The following is a 20,490-nucleotide window of genomic DNA, read 5'->3' as shown; positions in this document are numbered from 1 at the left end:
GAATGACGGTCACCTGGCTGCAGTGCTCGTCTCTGCACACGGGCCGTGACGGAAGGACACCCTGCCAGGACCACGTCTTGCCCTATCCGTTCTGCTGCAGCCGTCCAGGGATGGCAGCAGGGGGCCCACAGCCCTTAGGGCTGCAGAGTCAGGCTGCCCAGGTCTGCCCCTCACTGAACTAAGCCAGCCCCACAGCAGGCAGGAGACCAGTGGGAAGGGGGCACAAGGCACTCAGGAGCTGGACTGGAGGGTGTGGGTATGACCTCCACTAGAAGTCCCCCACGAGGACTGGGCAGCAGGCCTCTCCATGCACCAGGGGTCCTACTGACTCAAGCCACAGACAGAAGTCTCCACGAAAGCATGCCCAGCCGGGAGCTGTGAGTCAGTTCTCCCGTCAGGAGTGAGGTCTAGTGGGCAGTGGCTCTGTCCATCCCAGTTACTGTCCCCGGGCTCTCTCCAGACAAGGTCTAGTGTGCAGCTACTGAACTGCCTGACAGGGTCCGACCAAGCCTGGCCTCAACCGTGTCACTGGCAGGAGCTGGCTCAGAAGGACGCAGAACTGGGCCCTGTGCGCTCAGAGACCATCGCTCCAGGCATGGGAGCTGCAGAAAGCCTGCTGTGGGCAGCTGGGTCTGGGTGCCCTGGAGCCTGCACCGGCCTGCGCCCCCACGCAGGGCATTCTGGGTCTGAAGTCTGGCGGTGGCTTTTAAACGAGGCTCTGCTCCTCGAGAGCGCTGCAGTGCTGGGCGCTGGTGCTCCGTGAAGCCGGAGCTGGCAGAAGGCAAGGGCCACCCCTCTGGCTGCAGGGACAGGACCTGAGGGTGGTTGTGCTTGGACACACAGGGCTCTGGCTGGGTCACAGAATGGGTCGGGCTGGGGTGGCAGGAACGACTCCCTGTGCAGTCAACCCAGCCGTACCCCAAGTCCTGGGTCCACTGTGCCCTGGCTCCTCTGGCTGCCATGGGAGAGTCCCAGGTGGAGGCTGTCCTCGCCTGCACTGTGGGGTGCACACAGAGGTTCTGGTCCCAGGGGGGCCTGGGAGGCTAGTGTAGACACAGGTCCCAGGACCCCTCCACTCACACTGCAAAGCTGATGCCTGGCTGGAGAGGCGAAGCCCCGCTGAGGACTCCGGCAGGCAGGGCTACGCACCCAGACTTACCGGGACGCACACCTGCACCGCGGGAGGCAGGACACGCTGGCCCTATCTCGGCCCCACACGGTTAACTGCGGTGGTGATAAAATGAACAATCGCCCACCTGTGTTCCCAGCCCACAGCCTCCTCCTTGCCCCTCCTGCTTCCCTCAGGATGTGGGCAGACTGTTTGCTTCTGGCTGGGTGGACGCCTGGGCGGCTGGGCTGGATAGCGTTGCCATGGCTCTGGGGCCACAACACCCAGGCAAGCACAGGCCCGCGGCAGGGCCAGACGGCTCCATGCCTCCGGACCACAGCCCAGTAAGCGACTGCGAGGCTGCTGACCTCGGGAGGGCACCCCCTCTTCCAGCCCTCACCTGGTAAACACCTGGACACGGCTCCCTTGGGAGCATCGAGCAGGCTGTATCCCTCCGTCAGCACTCACTTGGACAACGCTACGTCCATGGAGGCCCGGAGTCGCAGTGAGCAGTGCTGGTGCGCACGCACCCCAGCTGCACTGCCACCAGCTGCAGCTGAGACCAGAGAAGCGGCTGAGCAGCAAGGGCGGTGGCCAGGTTGGAGGAGGAGGCAGCCGCAGGGGCTGAGGCCGCTGACGTGGCTCCCGCTGGGCCTCCTACGCACCACTGGCACCCTCAGCCCGAGTCCAGCCAGGGCTCAGCCAGCCACAGATGTCGCTGTTCCCGGGAGGGCTGTGGCAGGGCTTGCCCTGCTGCCGTGGGCCAGCTCAGATCTGCAGGCAGTGGGGTGCCGGTCCCAGTGCTCGCAGCCCTTAATGAGAGCAGGTGCTCCAGGAGAGGCCACCTGCTGGCTGTCCAGGGCCTCAGCCTCTTTCACACACAGCCTCGTCTTTTTCAAATGCCAGAGCCCGATCTTATTCTGTGGTCTGTCCATTACAGGCACTGCTTTCCCACAGCTGGGTGCTGACCGCTCCCCTTCTGACATCCTCTGAAGAGGTCGGTGCTCTGGAGAGTTCTGACGAGCAGATGCAGATCATGCTGCTGACATGTGGCGTAAGACAAGGTGCTGGCACAGAAGGGGCATTCAATGCCACGCCAGCCCCGGGGGGGGGGGCTGGCTGGCAGGGAAGGGCATGCGAGGCTCTGGCAGCCCTGCTCTGCTGCAGGGCCTTGTCTGTGCACCCTGGAGCGGCAGCGGCTGTGCAGCTGTGTGGCCCCTACTTCAGTGCCCAGCATCCATGGCACTGTTTGTGACATTCTGCTTGCTTTCAGTTTGGGGTCGTCCTTGGTGTTTGGCAGGCGGGCCTCTGGGGATCTCGGAGACCCTTCCAGGGTCCAGAAGGTGAAGAGGTTAGCAATCCTCACAACACCTCCAAGACAACTGGCGCTTCCTGGCACAGACACTGCACGGCACTGAGGGGCCTACGCCACGCGCAGAGGGCTGTGCCTGAGCCATGTGGCCAGCATCCTCCTCCTTGGTGTCACTCCGCAGCTGGTGGAGGCCAGGAGACCCGAGTGCCCGACCACAGTACCAAGGCCTACTCTTCCTGAGCTTCCACCTCCGCGGCTGCTCCTGCAAACGGACTGACAGACAGAATGGGGTTCCTCAGATGGGCGGCTGGCAGCCATCCTCTTGAGAGGGGATGAGATGAGCCTGCCTCTCAGGAGCCCTGAGAGCATCTGATGCCAATGACAAAACTCAAGCTTTTGAGAAAAATCTAGAACTCTGGAAAATGTATCTGCCCACGAATCTGACAGCACCCCGCCCTGAAGCCTCCTCCGAGGAGACCTGTTGTCCTGGCGCAGGTGCCATGGGCTCTGCAAGGGAGTGTGGCCATCCAGAGCCTGCCCACCACGCCAGCATGTCCACAGGACCCTCCCAGAGGGCATGGGAGGCTCTAGGCATCGCCCTCTGGGAGCAGAGGCATAGCTGGGGAGGTTAGCTGCTCCGTCCTGGTCCAGCTCCGTGTATGGAGGGGGCCGGACCTCACATCACCTGTCCAGCCAACTACAAAGCTACCGGTCAAACACCACCATCCCTCTCGTCTTCTCCTTCTGTGTGGAAAATAATCACATCTTACAAGAAGTTGTAAAAACATATTTAGAAACATAATAGTTTATTATTGTTAAGATGAATAAATAAATGTTTACAACTTATGGAAACTACCAGTAGATACAAAAACTCCTTTGGGTCCTTGACACTTTGAAGAATGGAAGGGTCCAGGCCCACACGGACCACAGCTCTCCAGGACATGTCCCAAAGTGATGAACAGGGCCATCTGCAATGTGCAGCCCAGCCCTGGACCTGGAGCAGTGGCACGTGAGGCTGGGGCAGGGGCAGCGGGCAGTTATGGGCCATGGGGGCAGAGCATGCCTTGCCAGTGTGGACCTGAGGTGTACTGACCTGTCCTGCTGAGGTATCTGTCCCTCAGCACTGCCACCTGGAGCCCCAGCACCCCCAGAGTGAGGACAGCAACCTCCCACTTCCCCCTGGGCAGTGAGGACACAGAAGTGGGTCAGACTAAACGAGACTGCAGGGCTGGCCACCAGCAATGTGCTCTCCCAAACACTGGCCAGCATGACTCTGGACGAGGCACGTGGGCCCAGTGCCATGCAAACCCCTAGACTAGCACTTGGGCCGCAGCCCATCAGGCCCCCTCTGGCCTTGCTGGCGCTCCTCCTAAATCCCACTCCTTCCACTCTGGCCTTCTGCTGTCCTGTGAATTCCACTCTTTAGATCTGTGGGAGAAGAGCCTGGAAAGAGGCGGGTGGGAGCTTTGTGTCTGCTGAAGCACTGGAGGGCGCGGCCCCCACGGAGAGGCAGTGCAGGAGCCCGGGCTCTGCTGAGACAGCCTGCAGAGCTGGCACGTGCACGCAGGCCCTGCTGCGCTTAGCTGCTCACACCAAAGCGGGCTTTCTTGGCCCTGGAGGCCTGCAGCTCGCACAGACCCACCACCAACAGAAGTAGAGACTCAGGTTTCATCTCAAATTTCAGTTTCAGTGGGATGTGGTTCTTCTCCTTAATAAATGGTAATATCCGTTGCTATACCTTTAAGGGCACCTATGAATACTTGTCTACTATTTGCTATTTGCCCAATGCAATAACTACAGCAGACACTGTCTTCTTCATCACAGGTCATGTTCACACCAGCAGAGCTGAAAACTAGTCAGCCACCGGCACCCAGCCCGCCTGCAGGACTTGCATGGCGGAAACTGGATCTGGGCTTGCAGGTGTGAGCAGCTGGGCCTGCTGGGGACACAGGATCCCTTGCCTCGCCCTGGACCCCAGCACAGAACATGTGCAAGGGCAGCTTATTCCTGCCTCTGCTGGCTTGCTCCACCAAGGCAGCAGCTTCCATGGCACACTGGTGTGCCCGGGCACAGCAGTCCCCATGGCAGGCACGTGCAGCCATGTCAAAACAGGGCCCAGAGGCCTTCACCTGGCCTGCACTCAGGCATGGTCCCTGCATCTCAAGGGCAGGGGAAGGCTCCAGAAGGTTGTGGTGGAGGCAGCAGCAGCCTGATATGGCCAGCTGCCTGCAGTCATTGGGCTTGTGGTCATCTAAGAGAAGGTGCCAGGACACCAGGGCTTCAGTGGAAATCAGGGAGGACTGAGGGTTCCACAGCACCAGGTCACGAGCACCTTCTAAGCTAAGTGGGTTGATGAGGCTACAGTCCCTTAGGAATGCAGCTCCACTAGTCCACGGGAAACAGCAGAACAGCCACGAGGTCCCTTGTGAAGGAACCCTGCCACTGTCATCTCACACCATCTGCTATAGAGTGCCCTGGGACCAGCACTGGGGACACTATCCCCTGGGCCACCAGGTGCTAGGCTCTACCATGGAGCTCCTGCTGCCGAGGGAGGAGGTCCTTCCCACAATGCCTAGGGACCTGGACAGGAGGGGAAGAGGCAACACAAGACACATCCAGCCAATCAACTGGCTGCAACTCACTCGCTTGAATGAAAGAGCAAACCCAGAGAGATTCTGGAAAGATTCTGAAAATCCAGAAACAGATGCAGAAGAAGAGCCTGCAGGTTCCCTCAGCTCTGCTGGCCTACCGCTACCTGCAGACAGTGCTGAGGCACTGAGCCTCACCATCCCGTTCCTGCTTCTCACAGCCCAGGACAGACACTGTCCCGTAGGCACCCAAACCTCGTCAAGGACAAGTCCCAAGTATGGAATCCTCACAGTCTTCCTGGAGGTACTGGGAGGGCTCAAAGCATGATTGGGCACAGACATGTCCTGACATGAGTCTAACGTGGAAAAAGGACAAGCTCTGGGACATAGGGGGCACTCTGTATGTGTAGGCTGAGGTCCTCAACCACGGTCAACAGGCAGAATGCTCTGTCCTAGCAACTGTGCACAAATGTGCACAGTCACCCATGCTCACTCACGGACACACACCCATGCACATATAGAGAAGCATACGTGCATAAGCATGCATGGGCACACAAGCCTATTCAGATGTGTGCACACTCACAGAATGTATAGTGTGCCCTGCACTTATATCTGCACACCTGCACACAATTCACACACACTCGTGCATATGCACAGATGTGCGCGCACACACACACACACACACCTGTGCAATGTACATCTGCATGCTCATGTACACACCCATGCAATTTCCAATGCCTATCGTAGTTGCACATGCCTACATGGGCCTATGAGCACACACATACAAGTGACCTGTGTGCACATGTACACGATGATGTACATGGATATCATAAAAGGACACCCAAAGTGTGCACGCTTAAAACCACACCCACATGCTCATACACATCTTGCATGTGTGAAAACAGACATAAAATGCAAACCCACATGCCACACACACATGAACACATGCTATCACATGCACATAAGGATAGCCTTCTGCATGATTTTCTACACACACCACAACCACACCACACCTACACATATCTGCATGATTTCTTCTTCTTGAGAACATGCATGGTACACATGCACATTGGGTGTGCTGAGGTTGCCTATTTTAATGTGATCTGAGAGTACATCTGTTTTTACTTATTTATTTGTGCTAAGGACTTGTATGTGCTAAGCATGGGCTGTACCATTGAGCTGCATGCCAGTCTAAGGACATGGCTTGGTAGGTACGGAGCCACAAAGCAGCACCTCTAACTACTACCGTGGTCTTCCCAGCTCAAGCTTCTTGCTCAAGCCACTTCCTGGTCAAAGACAATTCCCCAGACCCAACATGGTACCCATTAGGGGCCTGTGAATGCTGTTGGAGGATCACAAAGTTTTAAAACACAGTAGAACCAAAGAGAAAAGGGTCAGTGGGTGCATCCCAGGAAGTGGAGAGCTGTCAGGTGCATCCTGGGTGAAGGAAGATCATTGGCTACCTCCCTGTCAATGGGAGAACCCTGGATGTGTCCTGGGTGGCAGAGACACACCTTGGAGCCTCTGGTTGAGGCCCACACAGCTGTGTGCTCTAACTGAGCAGAGAGGTCAAGCATTTCTGACTGTGGACTGGACCCTGGCACATGGAATCAACAGTTCAGCTTGGAGCATCTTTCCTCTCCATAATCCCCACTTGCAATCAGAAAACCTCAATGCTATTTCCAGATTAAAGGAAAACAGTTATAACTAAGCCCATGAGCCAACAGGTGCTGGGTATCTCCTGAGTGCTCAGCAGGCAACACGTGGGCTGCTGCACTGCCCGAGGTGTGCACAACTGCAGGGCAGGAAGCTGGTGAGGGCACACAGCTGCTTCTGGATCGTGGGTGCCCAGTGAAGCCAGAGGCTGGGACAGGAAAGAAGATAAGCAGAGACCCTGAGGGGCAATCCACGCAAGCTGCAGGGCAGCGAGGGGTCTATTCACAAAGGCCTCTGGCCTTAACCCTGCAGGAGGGCATCAGGGTAGGTGGCAAGGCCTGCTCCAGGGAAGATACGGTGGGGTTCCATCCGTGGGCAAAGCACATGCCGCCAGATGGCATGAGGAGGCTGCGGGCCCTGGTGTGCTGGTGACCACGACCACTGAAGACAGACAAGCTGCCATTGCTGGGGGAGCTCAGAGCACAGCTAGTGTGGGGCTCCAGACCCCCTTCAGCTTCTGCCACTGCCACCCAACACAGCTCTGCGTGTGAAGTGCACAGGCACCACAAATGGCCATCTCAGTCTTCTTGGTGGGTGGGGGGGACGTTTGGGTGGGCTCAGCTCAGCTCAGGGTCTCAAAGGCCCAAGTCAAGCCATCACTTTGGGCCTACCCAGGGGCCAGGGTCAGCTCCAGTCCCTGATGTATGTTGGCAGGTGGGTCCCCTTTCCTCACTGGCCCTGAGGCTAGTACCTCAGTTCAAGGTCACCTGTCCCTTCCAAGCTGACAGCACCACAGTCATTGTTTCCTGTCTGTTTCTAAGGGCTTATGTTACTGGACTGGGTCCAACAGGTAATCTGAGACACTATCCCTATTTTACGGACACTCTCCTTAATCACCTTTGCAAAGTTCCTCTGGCAAGTCAAGTAAGCAACCCAGCTCAGGAATAAGGACATCTTATCTTTGGGGGCTACCCTTTGTGAAGGTCAACTCTGATTGCCAATGTTATTGCTTTTGAGACTTTTAGGTGTGCCCGAGAGGTGTGTCCAGAGATGACTGGAGTGTGGACTGCGAACAGAGTGGGCAGACACCCTGAATGTGGGCAGCACCGTCCAGTAGGCTGGAGGCCTGGGTGGAGGACGAGGAGGCCCCCCGGGTGCCAACTCCTCTCTCCTCCAGCAGGTGCGTCTGGGCCCTGACCTCAGACTACGCCCGTGACCTCAGACTCAGCTGCTTCAGCCCCTGGACCTGGGCTCTCTCCAGACACTCTTCAGGGAGCTCCCAGGCCCTCAGCCTCGGCTGGGTCACCACTGGTTCCTCCCGTTTTGAGGCTCCAGCTTCTGGGGCTGAGCAGCAGCAGGTTTTCCTGGCTCTGCAGCCTGCATTGTGGGGCTATGCAGCCTCTGACCTGTGAGCCAATCTCATCAGTCCATCTACATATTCTATTGGTTCTGCTGCTCCGGAGAAGCCTGACACACCCTCTTACCACACTAACCGATCCCACTTCACAGGCACTGGCTGGGGCACAGCCATCTCCTCATGCAGCCCACCCCAGCATCCCGGTGAATAAGGCAGCTCTCAGTTCTTGTCCTCTAGCTCCAAAGCCTCCCAATTAATAACCAGTGCTGCCCTTCCTGCCCCAGCCAAGCTAGGCAAGGGCCGCTGGGCCCTGCGTCTTGCCAGTCTAGTCTCGGTGCTCAGCAAGTCTGGGCTCTAGCCACATTCTCAGGAGGTAGTGCCTCCAGAGGTCCATCACAGAGGATCCTTCCTGAGAGCATGCTGCTCAACATTCTAGAATATACCAGTATAGTGAGGGTGGCTGAGCCCTGTGAGACCTGAACCTCTCCTGCCCAGGGGTGGACAGCAGGTCCTGTGCTGCTGTGTGGGTCAGGGGGATCTCCCTTGTCCCTCAGGTATGACAGGAGGTCCTGTAGACTCCCACCCTGGCCAGACCCTGCTCTGCATTTCTGGTACGCAGGTGATGACTTGGGCCTGAGCCCTCAGGTGGTGTCCCTAGCCTGTTGTGGTCCTGAGGTCTCCTTGCACCTGGTCAGTCCAGATGAACCCAGAGAAAGACATCCTCATGTCTAGAGCTCCACTGTTCAGAGAAGGGATGCTCATGACATCTGACTGGGGACACTCAGGGCAAGGACAGGAGCAGTCCTGAGTGTATTTTAGATTTAGGACATTTCTGGAAAGACCTTAGGCTTTTCACTGCACACCTAACTGTGATCCAGAGCAAGCCGGAAGAGAGCATGAGACCAGGCATGCTCAGACAGCACCTGTGAGGCCCCCCTCTGGTCTCGTTGCTGTAGACCACATACCCACGTGCCAAGGCCTTGCCCTGGGCACTGACCAGGTGCCCTGATGCCCAGTGGGGCCTGTAAGTCCTGCATCTCGCCCCACTGATCTGGGTACTTAGCCCTCTCACCAGCAACACATCACTCACCCCCATAAAGGGGTGCAGCTAACAATAACCCATGACCCAGGAGCCACAGGGCCCTGAGTCCTGTGTAGGCCAGGGGCCCCTTCAAGCCCACACATGCTCAACCACTCATGGCCAGCCCCAGACGGGGGTAACCCAATAGAGAGAGGGCGAAAGGCTGCCTGGCTGTCAGGCACATTTCTGAGGCAAGGGTTCAGAGTTCACAGCTTACCCTTGTGAGAAACAAGTGGGCGAGGCACAGGTGCCACGTGGTGCCATCCCATCAGGGCACAACTCCCAAGTGCACTGGAAGCCAGCACCAGGGGCACTTCTCACCCAGCCCTGGGCATTTCAACTTGCACCCGAGGAAGGAGAAGCGGTGGGGAGGAGAGCCCTCTGAGGCTGCACTGTGACAGGTGCCCTGTCCTCAGGCCACCACCTTCGTCCATGCTGCTTCCAGGGGGTGCCCAGCAGGCCCAGGGAGCACCTTCCTCAGGAACACCTGGTGTGCTGCTGGCCACCTCAGGAGCCACTTTCTGTCAAATCATTCCTCTTTCTTCACACCACAGCCCTGAGTCCTTGAGTTGGTGTGGAGAAAACTGGTTACTGTTATAGATTTCAAAAATGTCAGAGTAAAACACAGGGAAAGCCAGTTGCCTGAAAGACACATGGACCAGAAATCCCTGCCCAGATGCATGTCGGGTCCTGGGGCTCCCAGAGAGACGGCAGCACAGTCACCCTGAGGCCCATGCATGCATATCTAATATGGCTTCAGTTTGCATATTGGAAAATATATTTTTTAAATGAAGATAGCACAACTACTTATCATTCCTGACTGGTTTCTTTCTTCAGGACACAGAAAGGCTGGGAAAAGGTACGGTCCGCACAGATGCACCTGGGGAAGGCGGAACGGTGGCCAGGCCCGTCCGGCAGGCGCAGTGCTCCTTACCTGGGGGGAATGAGATGTCCAGTTCATACAGTCTGTCCTTAAAGACAGACAACTCTTTGTCAAATTCCAAGAGCTAAAGAAAAGACAAAGAAGAGAATAAAGTCACTTGGGTTTTCTTCAGTGGGGCTTGGAGGTCAAGGATGTTGGTAACTTCTGAAAACCCACCCAGCTCAACCATTCAGAGTGATGCCCGCGCTACCCAGAGCCGCCAGGTCACGCCACCAGCAAGGCCCAAAGGAGCCTGCTTGGCTTGGTATCCAGCTGTCTCTGCTGCCCACAGTGTTCATGCTGCCTGGCCGTTCTGGCCAAAGACCCATGCAGGTCACCTGGGCAAGTGCTTGCTCCCTGGGTCATCCTCTCCGGAGTGGGTCACGCTTTCTCACAGAAAGGACATGGCTGCCACTGTGCCCAACACCTAGAGTGACTTGTAGAGCCAGCAACGTCAACTTTATGGGAGTGAATCAGAAAACTGGCCCCCAGTTTGCACACCAGAGGTTCCAGCAGCAGCTCGGGCAGAAAAGTTCATCACTTTGTACAAAGGAAGCAGTGAAGTGCTCTGTTTTCTCAGGATGTTTCAGACACAAACCCTGGAGGGCATCTGCTCCAAAAGGAACACACCTCCACCAGTGGTCACTGTGCTCACCCTCTGGGACGCTGTTCATTAATCACGTCCCACGGCACAGCTGTGTGGGGCCATGGCATCGTGACGGGGCTCCCCTGGAAACCATACCGTGTCCCCACTCTCTCCTGCCACCTCATCCATCATCTCTGAACGTGCAATTAGCAGCCTCATGTACACAGTAATTACCCATGTGCCAGGCTGCCACCCCCACCTGCACCCGCCTCCTCCCTGCTCACGGTGGTGGCAGGTCAGCAGGGCTGGGCCTTGCCTCACTCGCATCCAGAAACAGAAGCAGCCGAGATCCCCATCACAAGAGGCAGTGTCTGTGGCGATGGGATGGGAGGACCAGCCCAAGCTCCTTTGACACCAGCAGGCCCATTCTGGACACGGCAGCCTCGCCTGGGACTGGCAACCTCGAGCTGTATCCTGCAGCATCCTTCAGAGACCCAGCAGGGCACCTCAGAGCTGCCAGTCACAGAGCAGACACCAAGGGTTACGGCCTGGACCCCCGGGTTCTGCATGCAAAGTCGCTCAGTCCACTTAGCACTGAGGTGGCAGTCACCGGGCTCGGGAGGATGGGATTCCAAGGGAGGCTGCTGGCTTTGGCCAGCTGCTGACGTGGCAGTCTTGGTCACTATGATCAACAAGAGGAACAAATGTGCTCACTCCAGTTACCTGCTGACCTGAGATCGGAGCCAGCTTTTCCCTAAAGGCCTGCATGGGAGCCCTTGGGAAGGGCTGGGCTGCAGAAAGGGCCACGGCCAACAGATGTTTGCCCAACTGGCAGTCCCTTGGATGTCCAGGACACACACTGAGGTCCAGGGAAGTGCAGGTGGGGCACTGGGCTCCTCTTTACCCCCAGGTTTACTGCAGACTTTCCTTCAGGAATGCAGCAAACCTCGTGTGAGACTCCTAGCCGGTTCAGGCAGGGGGTGACTGTGTCTTGGACAGGACTCTTGGGAACACCATCGCTGCACATGCCCACTCTCTTCCCTTGCTTGGCGTCCCTCCATGTCACAGGACTGTCCTGTCCTCTTCACCTGGCCCTGCTCTAGAGCACAGCTGCAGGTGGGCCAGCTCTCAGTCCTGTGGAACGTGTGGGGCTGGCTGGTACCCTTGAAGGGAGAGCTGGCTGCTTGGTGCTCAGCGGCAGAGGCTGCTCTGGAAGCTGATGCCTACTGTGCCCAGGGGGCCCTGGCATGTCCCTCAGCTCCTGTGGAGCCCCGTCCTTTATGTTTGGTGCCTGATTTCATCCTGGCGTGGGAAGTTTTTGTGCCTCTTGCTCAGGACTCACTGTGCTTCCTGAAGGTTCGGGATGTGGACGATTCTGGAAAGCAGCCTACTGGATGAGCAGTGGGCCCTCTTCCCACGTCTCTGCTGCTCCCCTCGCAGTGTCCAGGTCCTGCGTCCTTCCCTCCGCTGTGCGCTCCCCCCTGGGCTCATCCGTGGGGTTGTGGCCTCCGTGCAGGTGCTCCTGGAGGCTCTGTTTTCTGGTCCGCTGGCTCTTTACTTCATGATGGTGACTATGTTTCTGATGCTTTCATGTTTTCAACAATGTGAACTTTGTATTTTATGACACATATGATAGAAGGTGACACTACCACACAACCATCGTCCATCACTCAATTGCTCAAGCTCCTAGCCGCCTACCTGGCTGTGGCCATATCTCTTGACTAGCGGCGAGTGGGTGCTTCTTTCCAGGCTCTGAGGTTTGGAACTGTGGTCTCATCTTTGCTGGTTCTGCCTTTGAGACTTCCAGTCGTGTCATGAATGTGGGCTGCTCTCCAAGGGAGTAGTCCAGTGAGAGGGCACAGCAAACAGGGTGCTCTCCAACACACACTCCAGATTTCACACTTACAAGCAGCTGGAACAAACTCTTAATTCTCCGTACTTTTTCTTCCGCTTTGAAGGAAACCTCTGGAACCTCAGATGCTATACCTCCAGAGATTAGTGCAGGCCAGGCAGCCCCAGCCCCACTTAATGAGTCACTGCTGCCTGCTGGCCTTGCTCTCTGCAAGGAAACCCTGGGGGGAGTCATCCCCGACGTGCGCCTGGGATGCAGAGGGCGTGCAGTCAGTGTTCTCCACTGCAGGCCTCCGGGAAGCGGCTGTAGGAGAGAAGGGCTCAGGACTCACAAGGAGGCTGAGAGTGTGCAGACCAAAGAGCCATCTCCAGAACAGCTCAAGGAAACCTGCTCCTGCCCCTGTGCACACAGCCAACCCAGCTGGAACCCTCAGGGTCACAGGGTGCTTACTGTGAGCTACCTGTTGAACCTCCTGCAGCATCTCCAGAACATGTGGGGCTCCTGCCACACCTGCATGGGCAGAGATGGCCTTGAGTGAGGCTTTTGCTCAACGCTGGGTTCATGGTTCCTTGTGGAGCATCTGGAGAGCTCTGTTCCCAGGAAGAAGCCTCATTCCGTGGAGGTGGTGTAGCAAGAAACCCCCTCCCAGTTCTGGCTCCTCTGTGTCCCTAGAGTCCCTGATATCGTGGTCTGCAGTGCCAGCCTGGGGCCTGCCTGGTCTGCAGAGGAGATGGCATGGAGCCCAGCCCTCAGGGGCACTGGGCCTGGACTGCCTTCACTCTGTGAGAGACGAGCCTGAGAAGCAGCAGGTACACACGGGCCAGGAGTGCACAGAGGAGGAGCCCGGGCCAGAGTCACTGGCTCTGAGGACAAAGCGGTGCTTCCCTGCAGGTGATGCTGAGGCTGCTCAGGTGGGGCATCCCTGCCTCCAGCTGCCAGGGTCCACAGGGTGGGGTCTCTGAGCAAGATGCTGCAGTCCCAGCATCTGGGTCTCCTGTGGGCATGTTGTGGACATGTGGAGATGGCATGTCAAGGGACACGTGAGGAAGGGTCACTAGCAGGGCCAGGAAGACCAGGACCTAAAACCTCTGACTCAGGAGAAGCCCAACCTGACTACTGGGCAGACAGGCCTCATGACAACGCGGGCATCCAGAGCCCCAGCCCCAACTGCAGACAAACCTCAGCTTTTCATCTGCACTCGCCCACAGAACACAGGGTCACAGACCTGCACGTGAGGAAGACAGGGCAGGCCAGTCGAGGGCCCACCAGCCTAACACTCCAGCATCGGCCCTGCCCGGTTCCCCAAAGTCAAGTCTTACAACACTTTGTCTCTTTGAAGGGTTCTGTATGCATAAACAGACATGTATCTATACACAAGCATACACTCTGCACACACACGCAACACACATGTGCACATACAAGAGAACACACGCATGACACGTATACACGTGTGCACACACATACTCATGCACACATACACACGCAGATGCTTGTGTGTACCTGCACACATATACACACTTGCTTTGCTTTTAAGTGTCTGACGAGGCTATGGAAATACAAGCCAGACTGATCACGGTCACCATTTTGCTCTGTGCTCAGTATCAGACCACCAAATGCAGACACGGTCATGGTCTGGAGGTCCTCGTGACCAGCTCTGGGGACAAGTGCAAGGGAGAAATGACTTCACATCAAGGTTCCCGATGTGCACACATATGTGCCTGTACCTGTAGGGGGTAGATATCATCGTCAGTCACCCAAGTCGCCCGAGCATGAGACTGCAGAGCCATGCAGACTCCCTGTGAGTCTCCTTGGGGCCCGTGTCTGCTCCTAGAGCGGCCAGGGCCTCCCTCTGGCCTCCACTTGGGGACACCCATGTGGGTGTCACCTGCATGCCCCACATAGCTGCTGCCTGAACGTATACATGAGGAGCAGATGCTAATGCAGACATCCACTCATGCTCCAGTGAACAGCCTCACAGGGAGCGCAGGGAAGCAGGAGGGAGGGGCTTGCGACTGTCTGGGACGCCAGCCCCTGGTGAAAGTCGACGGCCCGCTCCCTCCTGTCAGGACCTTGTGGGATTCGTCAGTGGCCACTCTGCCCTGAGTGATGGCCTTAAGGACCGCCCAGGAGACTGAGGCCACTGTCCCACCATGTTTTCTGTTTTTAAAAAAGTTCCCCCTCCAATTCTTGAGGGTGTAAAGTAAAAAGAGCAGACAAATTTGGAATGAATTTGGATCTTTAGGGTGCTTAGATGGTATGAGAGTCCAGGAGGGGTGGGTTGGGACCCTGTCCTCTGCCATCCTGCACACTGCCATGGCCACCCTGCCACCACACCTGCGCTGTCCCCATGTCCCCAACCCCCAAGCTGAAAGAAAAACTGGGAAACTGGGGGTAGATGCCACCCTTAAGTCACCCACATGGACTCACAGCCTGTATCTTGACACAGACGTGTCCTGAATTTGCACAACTGTGCCCTCTGAGTGTCCAATGGCCATGAGCAAACCAGACATGACCTCTGGCTTCCTGGACTTTATATCTAGTGGCGGCAGTCACACAGACTACCACGGACCTGCACTGTGTGGAGTGTGGGTGCAGGGGCCCAACGTCCCCCATGTGGGTTCCCACTGCTTTGCTGGCGTGGAAACGGCCCAAGGTTCTGGGCCCAGACATCCACATGAGATGATGTGGACTAAAGCCACTGCTGCCACAGGCATAAAGTATCAGTGCCGCATGTTTCTGACGGGAAATTACACTGCACTCTGTTGGATTGATAACTTGTATCTCTTTGAGATTTTTCACAAACATGATAACCAATTTCACGTGTACCGTAAACACTCTTCTTGATTACGACGTGAAAGCAGCACCCGCATGTGGACAGTGACAAAGCGGCTGCTGGTCACACGTATCTGTCAGGAGCCGCCCAGCTGCACGGATTCCACCGTTGCTGCAGAGACACTGTGCTGATAAAGAAAAAAGAGCCCGGAAAATCAATGCACTCGGAGCTCAGGCGGTTGCTAAACACACAGAAAACATCTCTATCCAACAGGCCAAGTGCTTCGAAAATTCCCAAGCCCTGCCCTGGGACAGCCAAGGAAAATTTAATCTCTCCAAATCCTCACCAGGGCACTCCATCCTGCGGCCCTGACAGCCACACTTATAATTAATTATACAATTTCGATGGGAATATCGACTAAACAAAGCTATAAATCATAGAAAAAGTCAATAGGCATGGACACATTCAATCATGTCCCGGCCAATGATTACTACTCTTAAAATACAATAATTATTTTCAGGAGCCAGCTTGAATTAAATTTCTGTCAGGCGGGTACAAGACCGGTGGTTGATGAAGGATGCGATGGATTTTGGGGGCTGCGTCCCGCGCAGGCACATCCATCTGCGGATGTAGTTTGTTTTTAGTGCGCGCAGCACGGCGTGTTTAGCCAGACCATGAAGACGAGATGATCCCCCATGCTCATTAGGCCGTTTATCTTGTCCCCCCAGGGCTGCCGGGGACGATGCTCCAGATTCTGGGCATGGGTGATTCCTCCCAGCACTGTGAGACCTGGGCAGGGGCCTGGCACACAGGAGTCAGCCCAGATCCGTGAGGCGCTACTGAAGGCCACGTCGGGGTCTGAACAGCAGGAGGGGCCGTCCGTGACCAGCTCTTTGAAAACGACACGGCCTTGCCTGAGCCGCACGGGGCTCCGGGAGTCTGGTAGTCCAGCCTCCCGCACAGCAGACGAGCAAGCAGGCCTCAGGGAACGCTGCCTCCACTTCACCCCAGAGGCACTTCCAACGTAGAGTCAATTCAAAGTTCTCCTGAAACTTCAAGCTAGTTGTTTTTCTTAAAAATAAACAAAGTCGCAGAGTAAACATGGACTTCATTTACAGTAGAACGTCCCTCTTCATGACTGCCCTCTGTCTAAATGCCCACGGACGCACAGGGACAGTCGACGCTTGCCCTGCTTCCACTCAGCACTGCCCACGCCCAGGCTGTGCTTCTCCTGCAGCCGGTGCCACCTCCCTGCCAGTGTCCATGCTCCCTCTGGAATGTTCTGTCCCGACGGACACCCCATACCCACTCTGGGGGCTCCTCTACTTGCTTCTTGTCCTGCCCAGGACCCTGTCTGAGGGGTCTGCTCTGATGGGGGCCCACAGTACCCCATCTGCCTTCTCCAAGCCGAGATGGCCATGCAGTGTCATGGCACAGCCCCCGTGTCTCCTGGACATTCGGTCTCCACACGGGCTCACCACTCGCCTCTGTTGAAGTGAGCTGGGATGCCACTCTACGCAGGAGGACTGGACCACAGCCGCTGCCCTAGCAGAGCTGCCCCGCTGGGGACACCACACTGAGCTCTAAGTCTGCATAAGGGACCGGGGAGAGTCAGCCTCACCAGGCCCCAGAGGCCCGGGAAGGAGAGGGGTGCAGGGAAGGGCTCTGTCAGAGACCCCTGGTGGAAGTGGACAGTGGAGAGAACTCCAGGGCCTCCTGCAGACAAACAGAAGCCAGGTCAGTGACACTAGCCTTCTGGCTTCTGAGGCCAACAGACATGCTACAGGAAGTGACCAGCATCAGTGGGGGTAGGAGGGGTAGGCCCTGCAGCAGAAGAGAGGTGCTGGGCCTAGGAGGAGGGCCTGTGGGGCACTGACCAGTGGGAAAGCTGTGGGCTGGGCTGGATGAACGGCCAGTTCTAGATGTTACCTCCCAAGCAATGAGACAGGAGGGGCCCGGGGGCTGAGCAGGCAAGGCAGCAGACGTAGTCCTGGGTCACTCACTGTTTTTTGGGTTTTGTGCTAGGGTTGAACCCAGACGCACTGTGCCACTGAGCCACATCCCCAGTCCTTTTTATTTCTTATTTTGACACAGGGTCTTGCTAAGTTGCTCAGGGCCTTGCTAGATTGCTGAAGCTAGCTTTGAACTTGCGATCCTCCTGCCTCAGTCTCTCAAGTTGCTAAGATAATAGGTGTGTGCCACCACATTCCACAGGATAACTGTCCCAGGGATATGGGGTGGATGGAATCTGCTGGACCACTGGACAGTCCCCTTTATAGGGCTCAGATGTGCCCAGTTCTCCTGCAAGCACTCTGCACATACTGACCCATGAATACGCCTACACTTTGTGAGAGGTAAACTGAGCTACCCAGCCAGTCCAGGACCAGCCCATGAGGGGATGAACACCCCACAGGGCCCAATCTACCAAGCCAGGTCTGTTCTGGACCCACCCACTCACTTCCACCTCTTCTCACCAACTGCCACCACTGCAGCTGCCTGAGAGCAGAAACCCCCTGCCCACAGCAGCCCCAGAGGGGCCCGGTGGCTCTGCCAGCTTCCACCACTGGTTCTTCACACTTCAGGAAATCTCAGGAGCTGCTTTAGATGTGACTGTTACTCTGCAGCTTGGAATTGCCCACAGAGGGAGTCTACACCACAGAAACTGGCCAATCCACAAGGCCACCCCTCTACAGCACCGCCCTCATTTACCAGAGCATAGCTACGCCACGTAACAGGTACCTGTACAGCAAACACATCAGAAAGAGGACAGAACTGTTCCACAATGACAAATGACAAGAGATGGATGCAGGCGCCTCTCAGTGCCAGCGGCACACACGCCCGCAGGCAGGAACAGGCCTGGAACTGAGGGTAGGCTCCTGCAGCCGGCGTCTCTGGCGGGAACTCCCTCTTCAATGACCAAGCTGTTAAGTTCCCAGAAACACAGACATCCATTTACACACACTCATGTGCATGTTCGCACACACACACACCTTACATATGCATACACATGGAATCACACTCGTGCACAAACACCCATCACTACGTGCAGGAAGTGCCAAGTCCACCGAGACACCCAGGACCTTGCCTCTTTCCTGGAGGGGTCTCAAATGAGGGGCTGAGTGTCACGCTGCCCACGAACAGGCCCAAGGCCAGGGAGCCGAGCCTATCCCAGTCCAGGCGCTGCACGTGCCCACAGGCTGTTCTCAGCCAGGATGGCCTTAAGCCCTGGAAAGCCGAAGCCCCACCAACGGTGTAGGAGTCATGTGAGGAGCAGGGTCTGCAAGCAGCTCACCGCAGTGCCGTTGTCGTCCCGGAAGACCTCCTGGTTGAAGTAGTCGAAGAGCTTCTTCTCCAGCTGGAGCACCACCTGCCAGGGGAGAGCGGCCTCAGCACTGGGGGCCTGCAGAGGCCCCGCCCCAGGCAGGCCTGGCCAGGGGCCACTCACCTTTCGGTCATTGTCTGACTCCCGGAATATCAGCTTCACGACCTCGTTGGTGTCAGCAGCCCGGACAGTCTGCATGGTGGCCTTGGTGCAGAGGGTCTGTGGAAAGACACCAGGGCACTCAGGCCCGAGGTCACAGTCGGGTCCCTGTGCCTTCCCTGGCAGCCTCCCAGGCCGCCCCTCACTCGCAGAGGGTGCAGGCTGGCTACGCCGCAGCTCTGCACTCAGTAAGGCAGTGCTGCCTGGAAGCCGGGTCCAGGCTGGCGAGCGCAAGCCAGCTGACCGGCTGTAGCTAAATCTCAGCCTTTCCAGAAAGTTCTTGTCTTGAACTCAGAAGACCACGGGGGGGGCGGGGGGGGGGACCCTTCCCTACTTCCCGAAGGCAAGACAAAGCTGGATACCCCAGGCAGAGGAGCACTAGACAGGCAGAGACTCTGCCCACACCACAAGGGCCGAGCAGGACCACTTGACAGGGCAGTGCAGGGCTGGGGGCTGACATCACCAGATGCCTGAGAGGAATGAGGGCCTATGTCCACGCTGAAGCGGACACCCCAGGACGTGGGGACAGGGCAAGAGGTGGAGAGGGTGTGGGACGGCAGTCGGCTCTGGGTTGGGGGGCTGGAGAGGGTGTGTGGAGCAGTAGTCCGGTCTGGGTTGGGGTTTGCATGTGAATCGTACCTCACAAGGCTTCTTTTGAAAAGGAGAATATAGGATTTTTACTTTAAGAAAAGACCACTGTAACAAAAGTGACTGCGACTTGGCCAAGTCCGAGGCTGCAGGGCGCCCCAGCCCTACCCAGGCAGGCACGCGCAGCAGGGACAGGCACCGCAGTGTCGAGGGATGTGCGGCCTGGGCCACCACTCCCAAAGCACACTGCAGGGCAGGCCATTGGCATTCAGGGCACAGATCAGCTAGCTGAGCCAAGCCCAGCAGAGTGGCTTTTGGACTCGGTGTCACAAATCAGTCTGGCTGCCCCTGAAGAGGGAGGATTAGGACTAGCACCCAAACAACCAGGCAGCTTGGCCACCCTGCTAGTCCTGTGTCCTAAGGAGGTCTTGGCCCCATCCAGATGCTAATGCGCTTAAGTGGCTTAAGCCCTGGGTGAATGGGGAAGGCTCTGGGCTGCAGACTGCCATTGTGGCCAGGCAGGACCCGTCCAGGAAATTCATGGCTCTGTCTCCTGAAGGCATCTGCTAGAAACCTTTTAAAAAACTGCTTTATCTCACCACTTTGGGCAGCTCCCAAAGGACAAACATCTGATGGTCCCAGCCATGCACAGGGCTGGCGCCCCCACCCCTCTCCTGCACCCCCTCCCATGGAACCACCTCATTCACAGGTTTTAAAGAAATGATCCTTCCCCTTGCCTTTCAATCCAGAGTCGTGACCACTCATGCAGAAAACTGCCCAGCCGGCCTTTCCGGCTCAACTACTACGGAAGGGATTTTGCTCTTTTGAAAGGAGAAAAAAATACCCCAAATGCTATTTTTTAAAAGCCATCTAAGATTCATTGCATTATTAGTAGCTGCATGAAAGGGCCCTGAAGAGTGGCCCGCACAGGGCTTCACTGGCACTTGAAGGCCCGTTTCCCCGAAGTTCCTGGGATGCTATGTGCCAAGGCGCCCATCTGTCTGTGGGCCATGAAATTTCTGGTTTCTTCTTGCTTGCAAACTATCAAAGGATGCTTCCTGGAGCCAGGTCTCCAGGCCCAGGGTGCTAGTGACAGCAAGAGAAGGCTGCCTTCTCTGCAGGTGGTCACTCTCTACGGCTCATGTGTCATGTACAAAGGGTCCCAGTGATCGATCAGATGTCCCAT

At 56.8% G+C, this 20,490-nt stretch overlaps 1 protein-coding gene and 1 long non-coding RNA gene across 2 annotated transcripts in view; one reads left to right on the top strand and one right to left on the bottom strand.

Annotated features, from left to right (window-relative positions):
- Positions 1-20,490, bottom strand: part of Inpp5a (inositol polyphosphate-5-phosphatase A) — a 169,076-nt gene that overhangs the window by 4,952 nt on the left and 143,634 nt on the right. Inside the window, 3 exon segments of the mRNA XM_047554037.1 lie at positions 10,042-10,109; positions 18,528-18,602; positions 18,681-18,776. Of these exon segments, the coding sequence (XP_047409993.1) occupies positions 10,042-10,109; positions 18,528-18,602; positions 18,681-18,776 (239 nt within the window).
- On the top strand, positions 1,415-3,252 carry LOC124985369 (uncharacterized). Its single transcript, XR_007108847.1, has 3 exons — positions 1,415-1,511; positions 2,049-2,172; positions 2,382-3,252. It is a non-coding gene; the product is annotated as an uncharacterized LOC124985369 (long non-coding RNA).

Source organism: Sciurus carolinensis, chromosome 5 (genome assembly GCF_902686445.1).
Source record: "Sciurus carolinensis chromosome 5, mSciCar1.2, whole genome shotgun sequence".
Lineage (NCBI taxonomy): Eukaryota > Metazoa > Chordata > Mammalia > Rodentia > Sciuridae > Sciurus > Sciurus carolinensis.
Note: the sequence above shows the minus strand (reverse complement) of the source record. Positions and strands in the feature narration are given on the sequence as shown.